This window comes from Schistocerca piceifrons, chromosome 2, assembly GCF_021461385.2.
Source record: "Schistocerca piceifrons isolate TAMUIC-IGC-003096 chromosome 2, iqSchPice1.1, whole genome shotgun sequence".
Classification (NCBI taxonomy): domain Eukaryota; kingdom Metazoa; phylum Arthropoda; class Insecta; order Orthoptera; family Acrididae; genus Schistocerca; species Schistocerca piceifrons.
The window spans coordinates 811,896,413-811,914,737 of record NC_060139.1 but is presented as its reverse complement, the minus strand read 5'-3'; the positions used below and the strand labels follow the sequence as shown (position 1 = coordinate 811,914,737).

At 42.1% G+C, this 18,325-nt stretch overlaps 1 protein-coding gene across 1 annotated transcript in view; it reads left to right on the top strand.

The window, feature by feature from the left end:
* LOC124777310 (pickpocket protein 28-like) overlaps nucleotides 1–17,557 on the top strand; it is a 119,142-nt gene extending 101,585 nt beyond the window's left edge. Inside the window, exons 9-11 of the mRNA XM_047252664.1 lie at nucleotides 2,924–3,116; nucleotides 7,595–7,686; nucleotides 16,915–17,557. Of these exons, the coding sequence (XP_047108620.1) occupies nucleotides 2,924–3,116; nucleotides 7,595–7,686; nucleotides 16,915–17,057 (428 nt within the window). The 3' untranslated portion in view covers nucleotides 17,058–17,557. The remainder of the gene's footprint in view (nucleotides 1–2,923; nucleotides 3,117–7,594; nucleotides 7,687–16,914) is intronic.
* Nucleotides 17,558–18,325: the final 768 nt, after the last annotated feature.

Here is an 18,325-nt window from a genome sequence, read left to right as displayed (position 1 = left end):
ACTTGTGTGAGGCCTTGCGTTGTCATGGAGAAGGAGAAGTTCGTTTGCATTTTTGTGGTGACGAACACGCTGAAGTCGTTTCTCCAATTTCGTGAGGTTTCCACAATAGGTTCAGAGCTGATCGTTGGACCGTAAGAGAGAGGACATCAAACAGAATAACTCCTCATAGTCCCGGAAGACCGTCGCCATGACTTTACTGGATGAGAATGCGGTTTTGAACTTTTTCTTTGGAGTAGAAGTGGTGCGGCGCCACTCCATGGATTGCCGTTTCGTCTCCGGTTCGAAGTGATGATCCCATGTTCAATTCCTGTGACGATAACTGATAAAAAATTGTCACGATCAGCCTCGTAACGCGCGAGCAGTTCGGCACAGATGGTCTTACGTTGCTGTTTACGGTCTTCTATTAGTCGCCGAGGAACCGAGCGGGCACACATCTTTGGCTGATGGATGATTGTATCAGCACTACCAATAGAGACGTCCATTTGAGCAGCGAGGTGTTTGATTGTGAACCGTCGATCATCTCGAATGAGAGTGTCCGCACGTTCCAAATCTGGAGGAGTGACAGTTGCATGCGGCCGACCGGCACACAGGAGATCAGACAGGTTCTCACGACCCTGTTGCGATGGTGACAGACGCCTCACCAAACGACTCGTCGTGCTTTTGTTCATTGGAAGGTCTCCGTACATTGTCTGCAAACGCCTATGAAAATATGCTATGCTCTGGTTTTCTGCTAAAAGAAACTCAACGACAGCTCTGTCATCAGTCCCCTAGAACTTAGAACTACTTAAACCTAACTAACCTAAGGACATCACACACATCCATGCCCGAGGCAGGATTCGAACCTGCGACCATAGTGGTCGCACGGTTCCAGACTGTAGCGCCTAGAACCTCTAGGCCACCTCGGCTGGCAAACTCTTTAATAAATCAGAAACATCCGAACGTGTATTTCCTGATAAATAAGCCGAATGTGGAAGCAGTAAATGCTATACTGAAATAAGATTCCTTTGGCCTTCCTCCTCAAAAAAGAAGAAAAAGACAGATATTGACAAAAGGTTAGGATATCATAAGAACATATACTGAGCTGACGAAAGTCATGGAGTACTTCCTAATATCGTGTCGGACCTCCGTTTCCTTTCCGTTCAGTTCAATACCTTCATCATTCTAAATATAAAATTCATGAAATATGTGATAATTAACACATATATAAATGTCATTTTCACGAAAAATGCTCATCTTCTTACTTCTAATTACATATCTCACTCTAGGGGACTGATGACCACAGATGTTAAGTCCCATAGTGCTCAGAGCCATTTGAACCAGCCAACATATCTCACTCTAGAATCCAATTTTCATTGCAAATATAATTTCTTAATTACTGATCTTTTGCAACAGACTGTTAGTAAAGACTGCTTAAACTTTAAAAAAATACAAATTAATTTTTTTCATGCTTGTGTTTTTTACGATTCACAGAAACGCTAATGAAACATGCACCTTTTTAAAAATATTTACCACGGCTGCGAATCGAGCCTGCACCGAGCATTCCATCAGAGGGGCATGCCGTCATTCTGGAAAGCGATCTCACTTTCCGGTGTTAAACACGCACGGAAATTTCAGAGTCGATTTTCTCGAGAATTTTAAAGAGTTGCATAGAAATGCCTTTGGGTGATACACGCCATGTGGTCTCCTTGCTAGTATAATTTGCATGGTTACTTCATGGCGCGGCGTAAGAAAGACTGTATGAATGCGTGGTGTCTTTTCTTTCGGACGTGCGCAAACGGACACCACACATTCATATAAGTGATTCATCTCGATGGGCTATGAACCCGCCAACTTCAGTGGGGAAGCACAATTACGTTCGATCTCCTGCGAGAATCTCAAAGTAGAGAGCATGGAGGACAGTCCATGTCTTGCAGTATGTAAGGAATCTCAAAGTAGAGAGCATGGAAACAGTCCATGTCTTGCAGTATGTAAGGAATCTCGAAGTAGAGAGCATGGAGGACAGTCCATGTCTTAAAGTATGCAGGTAATCTCAAAGTAGAGAGCATGGAAACAGTCCATGTCTTGCAGTATGTAAGGAATCTCAAAGTAGAGAGCATGGAGGACAGTCCATGTCTTGCAGTATGTAAGGAATCTCAAAGTAGAGAGCATGGAGGACAGTCCATGTCTTAAAGTATGTGAGTAATCTCAAAGTAGAGAGCATGGAAACAGTCCATATCTTGCAGTATGTAAGGAATCTCAAAGTAGAGAGCATGGAGGACAGTCCATGTCTTACAGTATGTAAGGAATCTCAAAGTAGAGAGCATGGAGGACAGTCCATGTCTTACAGTATGTAGGTAATCTCAAAGTAGAGAGCATGGAAACAGCCCATATCTTGCGGTATGTAAGGAATCTCGAAGTAGAGAGCATGGAGGACAGTCCATGCCTTGCAGTATGTAAGGAATCTCAAAGTAGAGAGCATGGAGGACAGTCCATGTCTTGCAGTATGTAAGGAATCTCAAAGTAGAGAGCACGGAGGACAGTCCATGTCTTACAGTATGTAAGGAATCTCAAAGTAGAGAGCATGGAGGACACTGCATATCCTCCATGCTCTCTACTTTCTAATTCTCGCAGGAGATCGAACGTAATTGTGCTGATGGGCTGATGGGTGGCTTTATGTGGGAATGTGGCTCGGTCGGGGGACGTGCAGAAATAGTCCACGCAAATGTGAATTGTGATAAACACTGTGTCCAGTTGGCGCAGTGCTTAAAGCAATTGCCTACTAAGCCTGGGATCCCAGGTTCCAATCCTCGTGCGACACACATCGCCGCTGATTCGCATAAAGTCCTGATGCAGCTGACATCAACAGTTCCTCCCATTTCCTTTCGTTTCTTCCCTATCCACCTTCAGTGTACATAACAGTAAGAGAGAGTGTGGTTTTGTGCAGACGAGCTGGTGGAACGCGAAGTGGTGAAGAACATCGAGGCGACGAGCGGCGGCGCGGCGGCGCTGGGGCGCACCGACTGCGACTGCCTGCCCGCGTGCACTGTGCTCAACTTCGACGCGGAGACGTCGCAGGCGCACTTCGACTGGGCCAATGTCTTCACCGCCTACGGCGAGAACTTCAGCGAGATGCCAGGGTCAGTAGCACAGTATTTCTGCTTATTGCTCATTACAGTAATTGCATCCCGTTGTTGTACTTTCTAGTCAAAAGCAATTTGTTGTTGTCGTTATTGTCCTCAGTCCGTAGACTGATTTGATGCAGCTCTCCACGCTAGTCTAGCCTCTGAAAGCCTCTTCGTCTCTGCATAACTACTACAATCCACATATATTTCAACTTGCATACTGTACTCAAGCCTTCGCCTCCCTCTGCGATTTTTAGCTTCCATACTTCCATAGCCAAAGGACAAGCCAGCAGGTGCGGCAGTAAGACGTTCACTTTGGGAAGCTGAATTCAGTGTAGGTGGCTAAGCAGTGTTGTGAAGAGTCAGGTGACATCGCAACTGATGGGTTGGTGTATAGTGATGTGTAGTGTGGGAAAGTGAGTGGCGGGAGCCATTGGATTTGTCACAGGTGTTTATGGAGAGGAAAGAAAGGATACAAAAGTCAACGCAGATTTCATCGTTTTGGGGGGAGGATGCTGTTGAGGTTTACTTGGGTGGGAACATGATGTTTGTGTAGGTGTAGGCTCGATATGATGCACTGCTTCAAATTCAAATGGCTATGAGTACTATGGGACTTAACTTCTGAGGTCATCAGGCCCCTAGAACTTAGAACTACTTAAACCTAACTAATCTAAGGACATCACACACATCCATACCCGAGGCAGGATTCGAACCTGCGACCGTAGCGGTCTCGCGGTTCCAGACTGTAGCGCCTAGAACCGCTCGGCCACTCCGGCCGGCGATGCACTGGTACTGGCTTGTTAGTATGACAGTATTCGTATTTTGGGGTCATTTGAGTTGACTTCGTTGGGTGTATAGGACACAAGGAAATGTGTGGATGAGGAGAAAGTTCAAATGTGTGTGAAATCTTATGGGACTTAACTGCTAAGGTCATCAGTCCCTAAGCTTACACACTACTTAACCTAAAGTATCCTAAGGACAAACACACACACCCATGCCCGAGAGGGGACTCGAACCTCCGCCGGGACCAGCCGCACAGACCATGACCGCAGCGCCCCAGACCGCTCTGCTAATCCCGCTCGACGTGAATGAGAAGGGACAGGAATTGGTAAAGGAGTCCAGTAGGGGAGGGTAAGCAGTCAAAGTTAGATGAGGTACCCAAGAACTTTGAGAGATTCAAGCTGGGTAGAGCAAAAGTACAGGCGACAGTGATATGGGAGAGGATGTTTTAAATCAAAGCTATAAACTTGGAAAATGGTGGAGTGATGCAGTCCCTATGTTCAGCTTGTTAATAGTTTCAGTATATCGTGGGTTTTCGTTGGATTGTCGAGGGGTTTCTTTGTTACAGTTGGATGTTAGTGATTCAGATAATTGGCTAGAACAGTAAGGAATGGTTTGCACAAGTCATAGGGACTGAAATTGCAGGCGACTATCTCTATAACTATGTCTGTGTTTCGGAAATATTTATCTTGAGCAGGCACGTCATACATCAGGAGGTAAACTAGCTAAGGTGGAGTTGGAGGTGCCTTTCGCATTTCTGAAGTACAGGGCAGAGATTAGGAAAGCGCATCAGACTAGTTACACATGAGGAATTTTAGACATATTGACGATAATGAAGATTTTCAGAGAAGGAGAGATGACTGGGGACTTGGGACATCTTGAGGTACATCTGTAATGGTAATGAATGTATGCGAAATGATACCGTTCACGGTTACAAAGGGTAGATAAATAGAAACAATGTAGGAAAGTGAACATAGCTAAATGCAAGTGTATGTGTCTGGAGCCTGCCTCAATAGCTGTGCGGCCAGTGTGCCAGCCACTTGTTAAACTTTGAATAGAAAGCATCATTAATGGCAGTCGAAGACTTGTGGTATAAGGAGTCAGCCTCCTTCTGCCAGTGGTCTTGCCGAAGAGGGCAAAGGAGTGGACAGAGTTTCAGGAAAACCTCTAGGTCTTTGGTGGGAAATTTCCCCTAAAAGGCGAAAGAATAAACAATGATCATCAACGGCATGGGACTGCAGGTGGCAATGAAAACAGCTGCGCACTTAAAGACACGCGACGTAAATCGACAGGGTATGAAACGAGTAATTTTAAAAAGAAAAAAGTGATGATCTGTCCATTGGCATAAGATTCTGGATTAGTACACCTTTTGGACCTCGGCGAAGGGACTGCCAAGGGAGAGGAAATCATGAGAAAAAGATTGAATGACCAACGGAAAGGTAACATTCTACGCGCCGTAGCGTGGAATGTTACTAGTTTGAAAGTGGCAGGGAAACTAGACAATCTGGAAAGGAAAAGGCATAATTTAGATAGAGCAGGTGACAGTGAAGTGAAATGGAGAGAAAACAAAACGTAAGTGGAGCACCGGGTTGCATGCAAGTGAATCATGGACTATGCGAAAACCAACAAGAAGAGAATCGAAGAGTTTGAGATGTGTGCTGTAGAAGAATGTGGAAAATCTGGTGGACTGATAAGGGACGAAGTGGTTCTCCTCAGCATCGACTAACAAAGGAACATACGGAAAACATTGACAAGAAGAAGGGACAGAATGAGAAAACATTTGTTTTGACAAGGGAACAACGTTCATGGTACTAGGAGGAGGCTGTAGAGATAAAAGCTGCAGAGGGAGACAGAGATTGGAACATATCCAACAAATAATTTGAGAACGTAGGGTGTAGGTGGTACTCTGAGATGAAGTGGTTGGAATAAGAGAGGAATTCTTGACTGGCAACGTCGAACCAGTCAGAAGAATAATGAGTAAAAAAAGTTAATGGGACACGTGTTGATCATAAAAGTAAATGTTGAAACGATTGTGGTCGAATTACAGTTACAATCAATAGTGAGAAATAAAGAAAATTACCTACGTGATGATTCTTGACTTTAACGTTGCAACATGGACAAGGCATGTTCAGTCCCGTCTGTGTTACAACTTTAATATCATGATTCACCGTGTAAGTAATTTGCTCTATTTCTCGTTATTGATTGTAACTATAGTTCGGCCACAATTTCAGTGGATGCTTTTTGTAATTTAACAGATTTAATCTGCTTATGTTGCTTTTAGGCTACGAAGCCGGTTGTTATAAAATTATTTACACTAGCAACCAAGCGATTATTATTGAAGATGTTTATTTTAATTAATATGCAGAGGGTTTGGTGTCAGGTATAGCAGAAATATCGATACAGAAGAGCTAGTCAACGAAATGGCGGATTTCAAATACCAGCAGAAACACTGACACACTTACTATTTGGATACTTTAAAGTTCTGTTTCTTCTTCAAAGCATATGCTTATCCAAACATCGAAATAGCTGTCAAAATATTTATGACAATTCCACTGACGGTAGCATCTTGTCAACGCTGTTTCAGGAAATTAAAAATGATAAAAAATACTTAAGTGAAGGTAACAAGACAGGTAAAGTTTAGTGTTCTGGTCCTAGAAGAACAGTCGGGCCCGACCGACCGCATGTCATTCTCTGATAATGGCGTCGATGCGGTATGGGGGCAGCAGAGTCAGCAAATAGCTCTCCAGGCGTTATCGAGTTTCTTGACCTTGCAACAGCAATTAATCTGTCGCGTGTCTCCTCAGTTGCTTTAACGATGCTGAGTGCACACCGTTCCAGTCCTCTCACAATGAAAATTCTCTGGCAGTACCGGGAATCGAACCCCGGTCCACCACATGGCAGTTAGCCGCGCTGAACGTTCTGCTGCGGAGGCGGGTGAGTTTAGGTGAAGCAGACTGTCGAATTCTGCTGTCTTGTAGATAGAATATGACACATCTGATAATTTCGACTTCAGTGACACAACCAATGAACCTGATTCCCTGAAAGCAAGGAAATGGAAAGTAAAATTATAATAAAAACACAGTTCTTGGAAAGGAATGTGTTATTCACACATAATTATAGCCTTTTTCTTTTATTTCTAATTAATGATTTAATTATTATTGATCATTTGATCTTTATTATACATCATACTAAAACTAATGCACAGTAGCTGCCATAAACAATAAGACATAGAGTCTGCTTTGTTTTCTACTTTTTTAGAAAGGTTGTATAATTTGTAATTTATTCATTACAATGGTACTTTTAATTTGTTTTGCGTCGTATTTTTCATCTACAGAGCTCATTTAGGTAATATTTCTCAGTAAAGCTTCTTTCTTATTAAAACCGCCTTATAAATTACAAAATTTCCTAAATCTATGCAGAAAAAAAGTATGGAAATGTAGTTTTTCTGGAGGGGAGCAGCACAGATTTGGCAGTTTTGCCAGTGGTCCAGAATCAACTCGGTACTGCACTGCCCGTAACGCTTTGTCAAACGGTTACTTCTTACTGGCTGTAAAGAAAACTGCGAGTCTGACGAATCTTCATTCTTTTGTAGTTGGTTCTGTAATCCTACAGCAAGCCCTCGTGTTTTAGTGCAGTGAACTGTACTCGTAATAAAGTTGCGGTGAGGAAATGCTATATTTATTACAAAGTTTTATTTTCTTCTTCCTTTACAGTGTTGATATGGCAAGAGTTTCAATATACTTCAAAGACATGCAGTTCATCACCAGTCGTCGCAGCGAACTTTATGGGATAACAGATTTCATAGGTAAGTTTAATTTCATGGATACATTCTATAGACTTTTTTTGGTGCATTCAGTTACAGAATTCTGCAACTGATTGTGTCAGATGTTTAGAACTTCAGTTCACATTTGCCAGGCTGTGACAGCCTGGGACCTAGTATCCCACACAACAATATCGATGACTCACAACTGTAATCAATCAACTCATACAAATATTCGCGTCTAACAGTTCTTAGGGATATGAAATGGACTGGTCATTTAGGCTCACAAGGGAACCACCAGACTTGTCACGGAAGGATTTTGATTGGTCTTGATTATGTTCTAAAGGAATCTGTCCTGAGTGCCTGGCTAGCGGCGTTTCGTGCGACGACCCCTTGTTTATGAGAAATTCGATGTTGAAGTTTCAAGCTTACCTCCTGTATTCCTAGCATTTGTGATGTTTTGACAAATCTAGCTTAGTGCAGAGGCTAAAGTTAAGTGGTATCACGGTGCTGATACGGATTAGCCAACCCTATGCTGTTTACTTTTACTAGCAGGTTAAAGTTTTGAAGAAAAAAATTCAAAATGCTCCATACTTGCTAAAAAGACTATTAGAGAAATCGCTTGGACGAAAGATTCAATAAAAATACATTCTTTAATTTTGCATCCCTCCCTCCATGAACAATGGACCTTGCCACTGGTGGGGTGGCTTGCTTGCCTCAGCGATACAGAGAGCCGTACCGCTGGCCTAACCACAACGGAGGGGTACGTGTTGAGAGGTCAGACAAACGTGTGATCCCTGAAAAAGGGAGGCAGCCTTTCCAGTAGTTGCAGGAGATACATTCTGCATGTTTGACTGATCTGTTCTGGACGTTAACGAAAACGGCCTTGCCGTGCTGGTACTGCGAACGGTGAAAGCAAGAGGAAACTACAGACATACGTTTTCGTGAGGATATGCTACATGCAGCCTCAGTTCTGCATCAGTTTAGTGCATCTGCTTTTACAGGAACTATCGAGTACGCGTGGTTCGCATCTAAATTGATCAAAGAAAGAGCAGCCTCTTTGAATCCACACGAACTGTGCTTTCCGTGTGTCTGCAAGGCAGTAGTTTTCTTTGAATGTGAATGGTGCTCAATGAATTTGTGCTTCGATTGCTTCTCCGACAAATACCATCCGGAATTATGTTATAGCACAGCAATCTATGTAACCGACAGCGAGCAAAACGATTCGATCGGTATACACTTTTGAAGAACGTTTGTTGTAACGACTGATTTATCAATGAAATTATCATGGAAAATGACCATTTTGAATAATTTTGTTGAACATACTCTTTAGTGATATTCTATTCCATGAAACTGAAAAAAGATACAGATGCAGATGCAGATGAAAAAACGCGGGTTAGCTCAATTTTTCCAGCATCCCCGTGAGGCTCTGCCCTAGATCAAATAAATCCCTGATCATTCATGCTGGCGTTCTTTGTATACCGGGTGATCAAAAAGTTAGTATAAATTTGAAAACTTAATAAACCACTGAATGATGTAGATAGAGAGGTAAAAATTGACACACATGCTTGAAATGACATGGGGTTTTATTAGAACAAAAAAAAACACCCCATATTGCTAGACCCACCATAACTCCGGACATGCTTTACAGTGCTGTTCACAACATTATTCCTCAATTACAGCTATTGTTGAGGAATGATGGTGGAAATATTGAGCATTTCCTGTAAAGAACATCATCTTTGCTTTGTCTTACTTTGTTATACTAATTATTGCTATTCTGATCAGATGGAGAGCCATCTGTCGGACATCTTTTGAATGTTTGTATTTTTTGGTTCTAATAAAACCCCATGTCATTCCAAGCATGTGTGTCAATTTGCACCGCTCTATCTACATTATTCCGTGATTTATTCAGCTTTCAAATTTATACTGACTTTTTGGTCACCCGGTATATGCAGTATCCTCTGTTAGTCTTATCTGGTATGGGTTCCGAACACCCGAGCAATATTCTAGGCTGACTTGCACAAGTGTTTTGTTACAATCTTCTTCATAAGCGAAAGGCATATGTGAGTGTCAATTCTTGTTCTGGCCACTATCCTTAAACATCGGAAATAAAATTCGTAGCACTTTGTTGCAAGGGGGATTAAGTTCTTCTCAATTAATAACCAACGCAAAGTACAGCTCTTACGAACTTAGAACAACAAGCTGTCTCTTCCAGCAGCTTCCACTGCTGACATACACGTGCCAACAAACCAAACGATTATATGTGTTCAGGCATGACTTACCCAGTAGTGCTGCTAAGCCACCTTCACTTCAGGAGGTAGATTTCTGAAGTGAGTGTCATGTGTGATACTTTCTCGCACGGTATATATTTCAAATATTTTTCAACAATTAAAGCTGAAGAGTATTTAAGTAAGGCCACAAAAGAATAACCAGTATGTAGTGTTTTCAATTTCATTTTCGAATTCAGGGCACACAGCTTATCAAAGAGAACTATTCACATTCTTTTAACAAAAATGTTATTGGCCGGTGTTATCATATGCACCCCAGTGTATTATTGTATATTTACATGAGTGACAAGATTGTCATTGCCATATCGCTTAACTGAATATATATGTAAGATATTTTGACTTATTCGACATCCGTGAAGGCCACTTCACACAGGATTTGTGCAAGGGATATTAGCGAACGAGGTGTGTGAGAAAACTAATGAGAATGACTTTTTATCTATTGAAAATTTTATTTTTTTCTGCAAAGAACAATATCGTCCTCTTGAAAGTAATTCCCTTCGGTAGCTACACACGCCAGATTTGTTGTTTCCAGTCTTGGTAGCAGCACTGAAAGGCTTCAACTTGTAGAGCCTTTAACGTATTGTTCACATTCTTTTGAATGAACAGGGTGTCCCACTCAAACCTCCCTGATTTCAAACACCCAGGAAAAAAAAACCACAGTAGATACGACAGTGAAAAATGCATCACATCTCAAAGAATTTATTTATTTATCATCAATACACCTCTACATGTGAACCATTCGTAGCATGTGTCCCACTCAAACCTCCCTGATTTCAAAGCCACAGGAAAAAAAAAAACAGTAGATACGACAATGAAAAATGCACCACATTGTAGAGCATCTCAAAGAATTTATTTATTTATCATCAGTACACCTCTACATGTGAACCATTTGTAGCACGAAGAATATCGAGTCTATATTCAATTTCTTGCCAAGTTCTTTGTAACATTTCCTCTGTTATTGTTGCATCGCATTAGCGATACGATGTCGCAATGTAAGAATATCGTCCACTTTGGTCGCATAGAAGCGGCCCTTCACGAATCTCCACACGAAGAAATCAAGGGGCGTAACGTTGGGTGAACGTGGTGGCCAGTCAATGGGTCCTCGGCGTCCGATCCAACCACTAGAAAATTTCCTATCCAGGAACTTGCGAACAGCCGTTGACCAATGTGGAGGAGCTCCATCTTGTTGCAAAATGATGTTGGGTTGCAAGTCTTGCATCTGAGGGTACACAAACTGCTCCAACATGTCCAGATACACTGACCCATTCACTGTTTGTTCCTCAAAGAAGAACGGTCCAACAATCCTGTCGTGCATTAGCCCGCACTAGACGTTTAGTTTAGGACTATCATGAACATGTTCAATGACAACGTGCGGATTTTGCGAACCCCAAATCCGAACATTATGACTATTAATTCTTCCTGATAGATGAAAGGTTACCTCATTTGAGAACAAACATGTTTCCAGGAAGCTGGTAGCCATATCAATACATTGCAGCATATCTGCAGCAAATTGTTGTCAGCGTGGTTTGTCGTTCGGCGTCAGATGTTGCAGAATTTGCACTTTGTAAACACTCATATGAAGACGCCGGTGAACTATGCGTTGCAATGTTGATAGAGGTACATCAAGTTGCCTAGATGCTTGACGAACTGACTTACGTGGTCTAACAACCCTACCACAACAAAGGTCAAAAATTAAGTACGATTGTAGTGTTGCTCACGCTGCTAAATATTGCATTTTCGGGCAACAACAAAGTTATATTATGTGGCAGGTATCATTAGAGCACAGTTAATAAAGTTATTTCTTGAAATAATGGATAAACTAGGCACTCATCTTTTCGTGTTTCCCACGCTGGTCTCGTTGTGAACTCGCGGCTCAATCGTCGAAAATCTAGGTAGTGATGATTCCAACCTCGGATGCAAAGAGGCCTAGGTGTTATTCTGTGATATTCAAAATTTTAATAGACGTGTTTCATAAACCATTCTTGAAGATTAATGGTGATGTAAAAAAGTAATCAGCACTCCGAATTTAAGTTACACTTCTTTTTTATTAATGGTGATGTAAAAAAGTAATCAGCACTCCGAATTTAAGTTACACTTCTTTTTTATTACTTTTGTTGCAATATCACGTAACTCGTTTCTAAACATCACTTCACAATATAAAACATACTTGAAAATATCTTCCTCACTGTTGAAGTTCGCATTTCATAAACTGACTACAATTTGCGTCTTTTTAACATGACGACCAAAGCTTGACTCCCTAATGACCGCTTACGCGCCCAAAAATCAGAGTTACAAGTACGGCAAAGATCATAGTGACAAAAGAAAGAATGTACATATGAATAATATCATTGCAATATATACATATCGCTGTATCAAAGTACCTCTACGTTAATGAAATCAAATCTGAATGTTGTCACAGAAATATGTTCACTATTTTACAGAAACACAGTAGAATATTGCTGGTATCGAGAGGTTGAGGTGAGGTGCCGTAATGGTTACGTAATTCAAATACCATTACAGTGGGCTTGTGAGAAACGTTTGTCTGATGTCCTCCATTGTCTCTTCTGAAACTCCATAACATGCACTGCCAGAATGTTCCAGAGCGCTTCCTGCTGCCAGAAACATCCTAAACCATTCCTTAATTGTTTTTACATCATGTGGATCACATTCATACACACGACGATAATTTCTTTACGCAGTAATCAGTGATTTTGTTTCTGTAAACCACACTACTGCTTGTGCGCACTGCTGTGGAGTCGCCATTTTCACTTCATGCGACCATGCCGCACTCTGGCGACGATACTTGGCACTTCTCACGCGGGAATATAAATTCTTTGAGATGCTCTACAATGTGGTGCATTTTTCACTCTCGTATCTGCTGTGGTTTTTGTCTCCTGGGTCCTTGAAATCAGGGAGGTTTGAGTGGGACACCCTGTACTTCAGAGTTCCAAAATGATCTTCTTTTAAGACATTTTTCAGTTTTGTCAAAAGAAAAACGTCACAAGGACTCAGATAAGGTGAATAGAGGGGCTGTGAACAACAGGGATGGTTTTTGAGGTCAAAAATTCCTTGACGGAAGTGGTACTGTAAATATAAATGTCATGGAACTAGGGCCTCCCGTCGGGTAGACTATTCGCCAGGTGCAAGTCTTTCGATTTGACGCCACTTCGGCGACTTGCGCGTCAATGGGGATGACATCATGATTAGACAACACAACACCCAATCCCTGAGTCGAGAAAATCTCCGACTCAGCCAGGGAATCGAACCTGGGCCCATACGATTGACCTTTTTTTTCCGTTGCGTTTGGTCTGGGCAGACGTCAAAAGACATCCGTTCAAGTTGATCGTTGATTCCTTTACTCAGATTTTAATTACAGAGGGCGAGCAGCCCTCTGACCGAACATGCTGAGCTACCATGCCGGCGACATTCTGTCGCACTGACCACTCAGCTACCGGAGTAGTTGTGTGATATGGGGCGTTATCATGATGCATCGTCTACTAAAGTGCGCGTCATTTATGTTGGCGGCCGAGTTTAGGTTCGTTCTGTGCATCTGGCGACACAAAACACAGTCAGCCAATGAACAGAGAACGACGTTGCCAGATCTCGACTGCAGTGCAGAGCATGGACAAGTGTCTTCAGTTTTAGAAACGTTCAGTCATAAATAAAGTAATAGAACAAAAGCAATGTCTTGATAGCAGACTTTCTTTTATAGAAAGTTTGGAAAAAGCATTCTTTATACCAATAGCTTCATATTCTATTAATTAATTAAACCAAACAAGCAATAACACTCCTAATTCAGGCGATAGCAAGGAAAGGTGTTTGTATCAATCTCACGAACCGCTTTTTCGCAACAAAGAAAAGCGGTAATTGTTTATTTCCTATTGTACTTCGACGAAGCGTGAGTAATTCATGTCATACCAACAGTTTTTGTCAGTACTTTGCGTGACATGTTAGAGTCCTCATGGCATTCTGTGCGTAGACAAGCTGCGTTATCATAATGGTTAAAGTGTTGGGCTTCTATGCAAAAGGTTGTGAGTTCAAGCCTCGTGCAGTGCGCAATATTTTCATTGTTTGAAAACAATATGGAAGTGCATTACTTCACGAATTATATTCGTTTGAATGCAATTTTTTGAAATTTCTAGTGCTTTGTCTCTTCATTAACCCTTTCGCTGCTGCAGACACGTGCTCCCCGCATTCCGCGCTGTGCGCGATTTTGTCATCACTGCACTGCTCGCCTGTACACTGCTCCCACTGCTTTGACACACTTATCATTCGATTTCACAAAAACTATTTGGCCCAAAAATTTGATTTTTACACGTCTTCTTGACTGATACCTTCCCCCCTCAACTTTTACCTCTGCAAACTCTACAAAATTTCGTGCAATGGTTTACAATATTTAATGCTGCATAATAACTGCGTTGAACATCGAAACAAAATTAAGTCATTTATGAGGGGAAGGTATCAGTCAAGAAGACATGTAAAAATCTAATTTTTGGGCCAAATAGTTTTTGTGGAATCGAATGATAAGAGTGTCAAAGCAGTCGGAACACGATGTGTCTGCACGGGCGAGGAGTGCAGTGACAAAATCGCGCACAGCGCGGAATGCAGGGAGCACGTCTTTGTAGCAGCGAAAGGGTTAATGCGGCCGTGGTAGCTTTACTTCATGAACTGCGCGCTCCCCCCTAAACGTAAGCTTGCGAACTGTACTATACTATGGCGCTGCTTCTATTGGCGCGTGCGTCGTGTGCAACTGGCAATGCAGCAATCTCCCGCGTCTGGGCGGGCATGCGCGAGCCGCCAAGATAAAAGAATTGAACTATAGTCTGCAATGTCCAGTCTCACTCGATTCACCCTGTTCCTGAGCCTTTCATCAAATCTTTGTAAAAAAACTTGGTGGAGAGTTTGTCCTGGAGGAACAAATCCTTTATGCACTATACACCTACTGCCAAAAAAGCAAATCAACACTGTTTTGATCTTTGATTTGCTCACTGAAGCTTTTTTTTCGGTCGAGTAGATGTCTCGGTGGGCGACTTCTCACTTTGCCACTTTGTCTCAGGCTCGTACTCAAAAATCCAGGATTCATCAGGTGTGGTCTCATGACTGAACCATTGACAATCCTCTCGAGATTATCAACACAGACATTTCTTCGATTGTCCTATTCAGCTATGTATTTTTCGGCATAATTTTGGCATAAAGCTTTTGCATGTGCAAAAATTCGGTCAAAATTTGATGTACGCTGAAAATGTTGAACAGGTCACCAGTCATCTTTATTGTTAAAAATCGGTCTCATTTCACAAGGGCACGCACATGTTCGACGTTTTCGTCTGATTTTGAGCGAGGTTCATCTCCAACGTGTTCTCGGCCTATCAAAAATTAGCTGTGTCAGCGTAAAACTTGCGTTCTTGATAAACAATATTAGCCATAGGCCTGTTGCAGCTTTTCAAAGGTCACACTGTCGGATTCCCCAGGTTTAACAAAGAACTTGATGGCATAACGTTGCTCTAAATTCCACTGCTCCATTTTCATAATACACAACAGAAACACAACTTCAATTAAGGCGCTCTCAAAAATCTAGCGATGGTTGTATGGAGCTGAAAAGTCGCAAGGGATGAATACAGCGGTCTACACGAGTAAAACAACACAGCATTACCATGTAAACGTAGGCTTACGCGGCCGTTGTCACAGTCAATAAAATTCTTCTGGGTCTGAGGCCGCGTTGTCATCTGTAAAATTCCGACGTTTCGGCGACTGTTGCCAAGCGCCTTCCTCAGAGTGTATTGCTAACTGCTGAATGAGCACTAGTTTGGATACTTATATACTATGGAGGGGTGCTGTCATTGGATGTGAGGGTGAGGAGGAAGGGTATTAGGAGTTCATTCTATTGGTCTTTGCATTGCGTGTTGTCATTGGCGGAAATTGGCGTTTTCCATTGCAGTTTCCTTTACTGCTTGCCATTGGTGGAAATCGGTGAATAGGAGACTGAGCGGCGGCTACAGCGTAGCATTGTTTACTAACTGCTTAGTATCGACTAGGCCGCGTCAGCGCTCTGCGTACCCTCCACTGCTGTGGCCTACCGCGCGCCTGTTGTTCTGCGTAAGCTGTCCTTCCGCAAAGCCAGTACGCGGGCCTCTCGAAACAGCCGTTTAGTTTGAGGAGGAAGATTATAGAGGCTATAGAAATAGCCAAGCGACCCGACGATATGAATAGAGAAGACGGGTACCGACTTCCAGTGTCTTGGCTGCCAGCTGTGACAGCTTTGCGGAAGGACAGATCTCACAAAGCAACAGTCGCGCGGTAGGCCACAACAGTGGAGGGTACACAGAGCGCAGACGCGGCCTAGTCGATACTAAGCAGTTAGTAAACAACGCTACGCTGTAGCCGCCGCTCAGTCTCCTATTCACCGATTTCCACCAATGGCAAGCAGTAAAGGAAACTCCAATGGAAAACGCCAATTTCCGCCAATGACAACACGCAATGCAAAGACCAATAAAATGAACTCCTAATACCCTTCCTCCTCACCCTCACATCCAATGACAGCACCCATCCATAGTATATAAGTATCCAAACTAGTGCTCATTCACCAGTTAGCAAAACATCCTGAGGAAGGTGCCTTGCATCAGCCGCCGAAACGTCGGAATTTTACGGATGACAGTGCTGCTTCAAACCCAGAAGAATTTTATTGATAGCATTACCAGATCGCTCGCAGTATTGTCAGTCTACTATTCTCACACACGTCGTAAATCAGTCTTGTTTCAGATATATATTATATATTCTTGTTTTATTACGTGTTCTGCATCCTTGAGAATCTCCTCATGATGGATTCGTGGAAAAAAGGAGTATATCTGATGTCATCTAACCCAAGATTTTCCCTTCATATGTTTTCGAATCATAAATTCATTGCTTCTAATAGCCGGAATAAATGAAACTTTTGCATTGTTTAAGAAAACAAATTCGCTGCCTGACTACCCTCTCTGTTTCTTTTCAGCAAACTGCGGCGGTCTGCTGGGTCTGTTCATGGGCTTCAGCCTTCTCAGCCTCGTCGAGCTCATCTACTTCTTCACAATACGGATTGGCTGCACCTTTGCATCTAAGCGCAATGCGGCCAAAGAAATGTACTCCGTATCTTAACACGACCCTTAACATTTACGAAATGGGTCCATTTCACAAACTTCGCCGAAGCCCTATAACAATATTACGTAACCACTGCAGTCTTGTCTTATGTAAACATATATTTCAGGCAGTTGCAGACCATTAAAAACTTAATACTATGCACCTAAGCTGCACGCTTTCTTTTCTGTATCTATTTATGACAAGGGGAGGTCACGACACTGGATCATAGATTTACTTCAAACTTTGTACACTTTTAATAGGTCATTAAAAAAATATAATGTGCAAGTAATAAGGTACACTAACCTGGCAATTCCGAGAAAATCTCAAGAGGAGTTTTACGCGTTTATTACGTAAGTGATGTACCTGTGCGTAGGTGCCAGACGATAGAGGCCATGGTGGTCAAGTCATTAGCGTTCAAGCTTCTTTCCTGGAACGTGTGTGAACCAACGGTTCAACACCCGCAACGACTTAACTTTTAATCTATATTCTTTTTCATCACTTGTAATATTATTTAATTTGTATGATACTTGAGATGTAACATAATTTAAAAAAAACCGCATGTATTTGCTTGAAGTTTTAGTGAATTTCATATTATTTGACTACTTACTACTTTAAATTAAATTTAATTATTAGCACAAGCATATTTATAACTATCGATAAGTACATGAATAAACGCATAGAGTTTTCCTGAAAAGGATGCCTGTCGTGATTTGCGAAATCCCTTACACATGTAATCTGGTAATGTGTCCGGAATTACTTCGTACACAGAGACATGCCCCATTTGGCAGTTAACATGCGTAACGGTGAGACGTTCCTAATTTGCAACAACAAATAGTGTACGTGCAAAATTTTGAATATCACAAATTTTACTCTTGTACTACAAAAATGAAAGTCTGAGCGGGAATCGAACTGTCACTTCATACACGTTCATCTTACGAAGCTCAAACGCTAACACTTTTTTTTTTTTTTAACTACAACTCAAGGAACCTTCCCGGCTCCCAAAGGGAGGGTAGAGGCAAAGTGGGCGGGGCTAGTAACACGAGGACTGGTCACAATGTCCCGTTCCCACCCTCCAGGAACCAAGGAAAGCGTAGGGAACGCGGAGTAGAGGTACAATGAACATCGTTTATTTATTTATTTTCCTTTCCTTTTATACTTTTATTTATTTATTTTTGTCATTAATAACCCCCGGAATACCAGGAAAGTGGCATCGCGTGAGGAGGGCGCAGCAAGACGTCAGACTGATTGACACTATCAACGTATAGTTTTTCTGAGAAGAACATTCC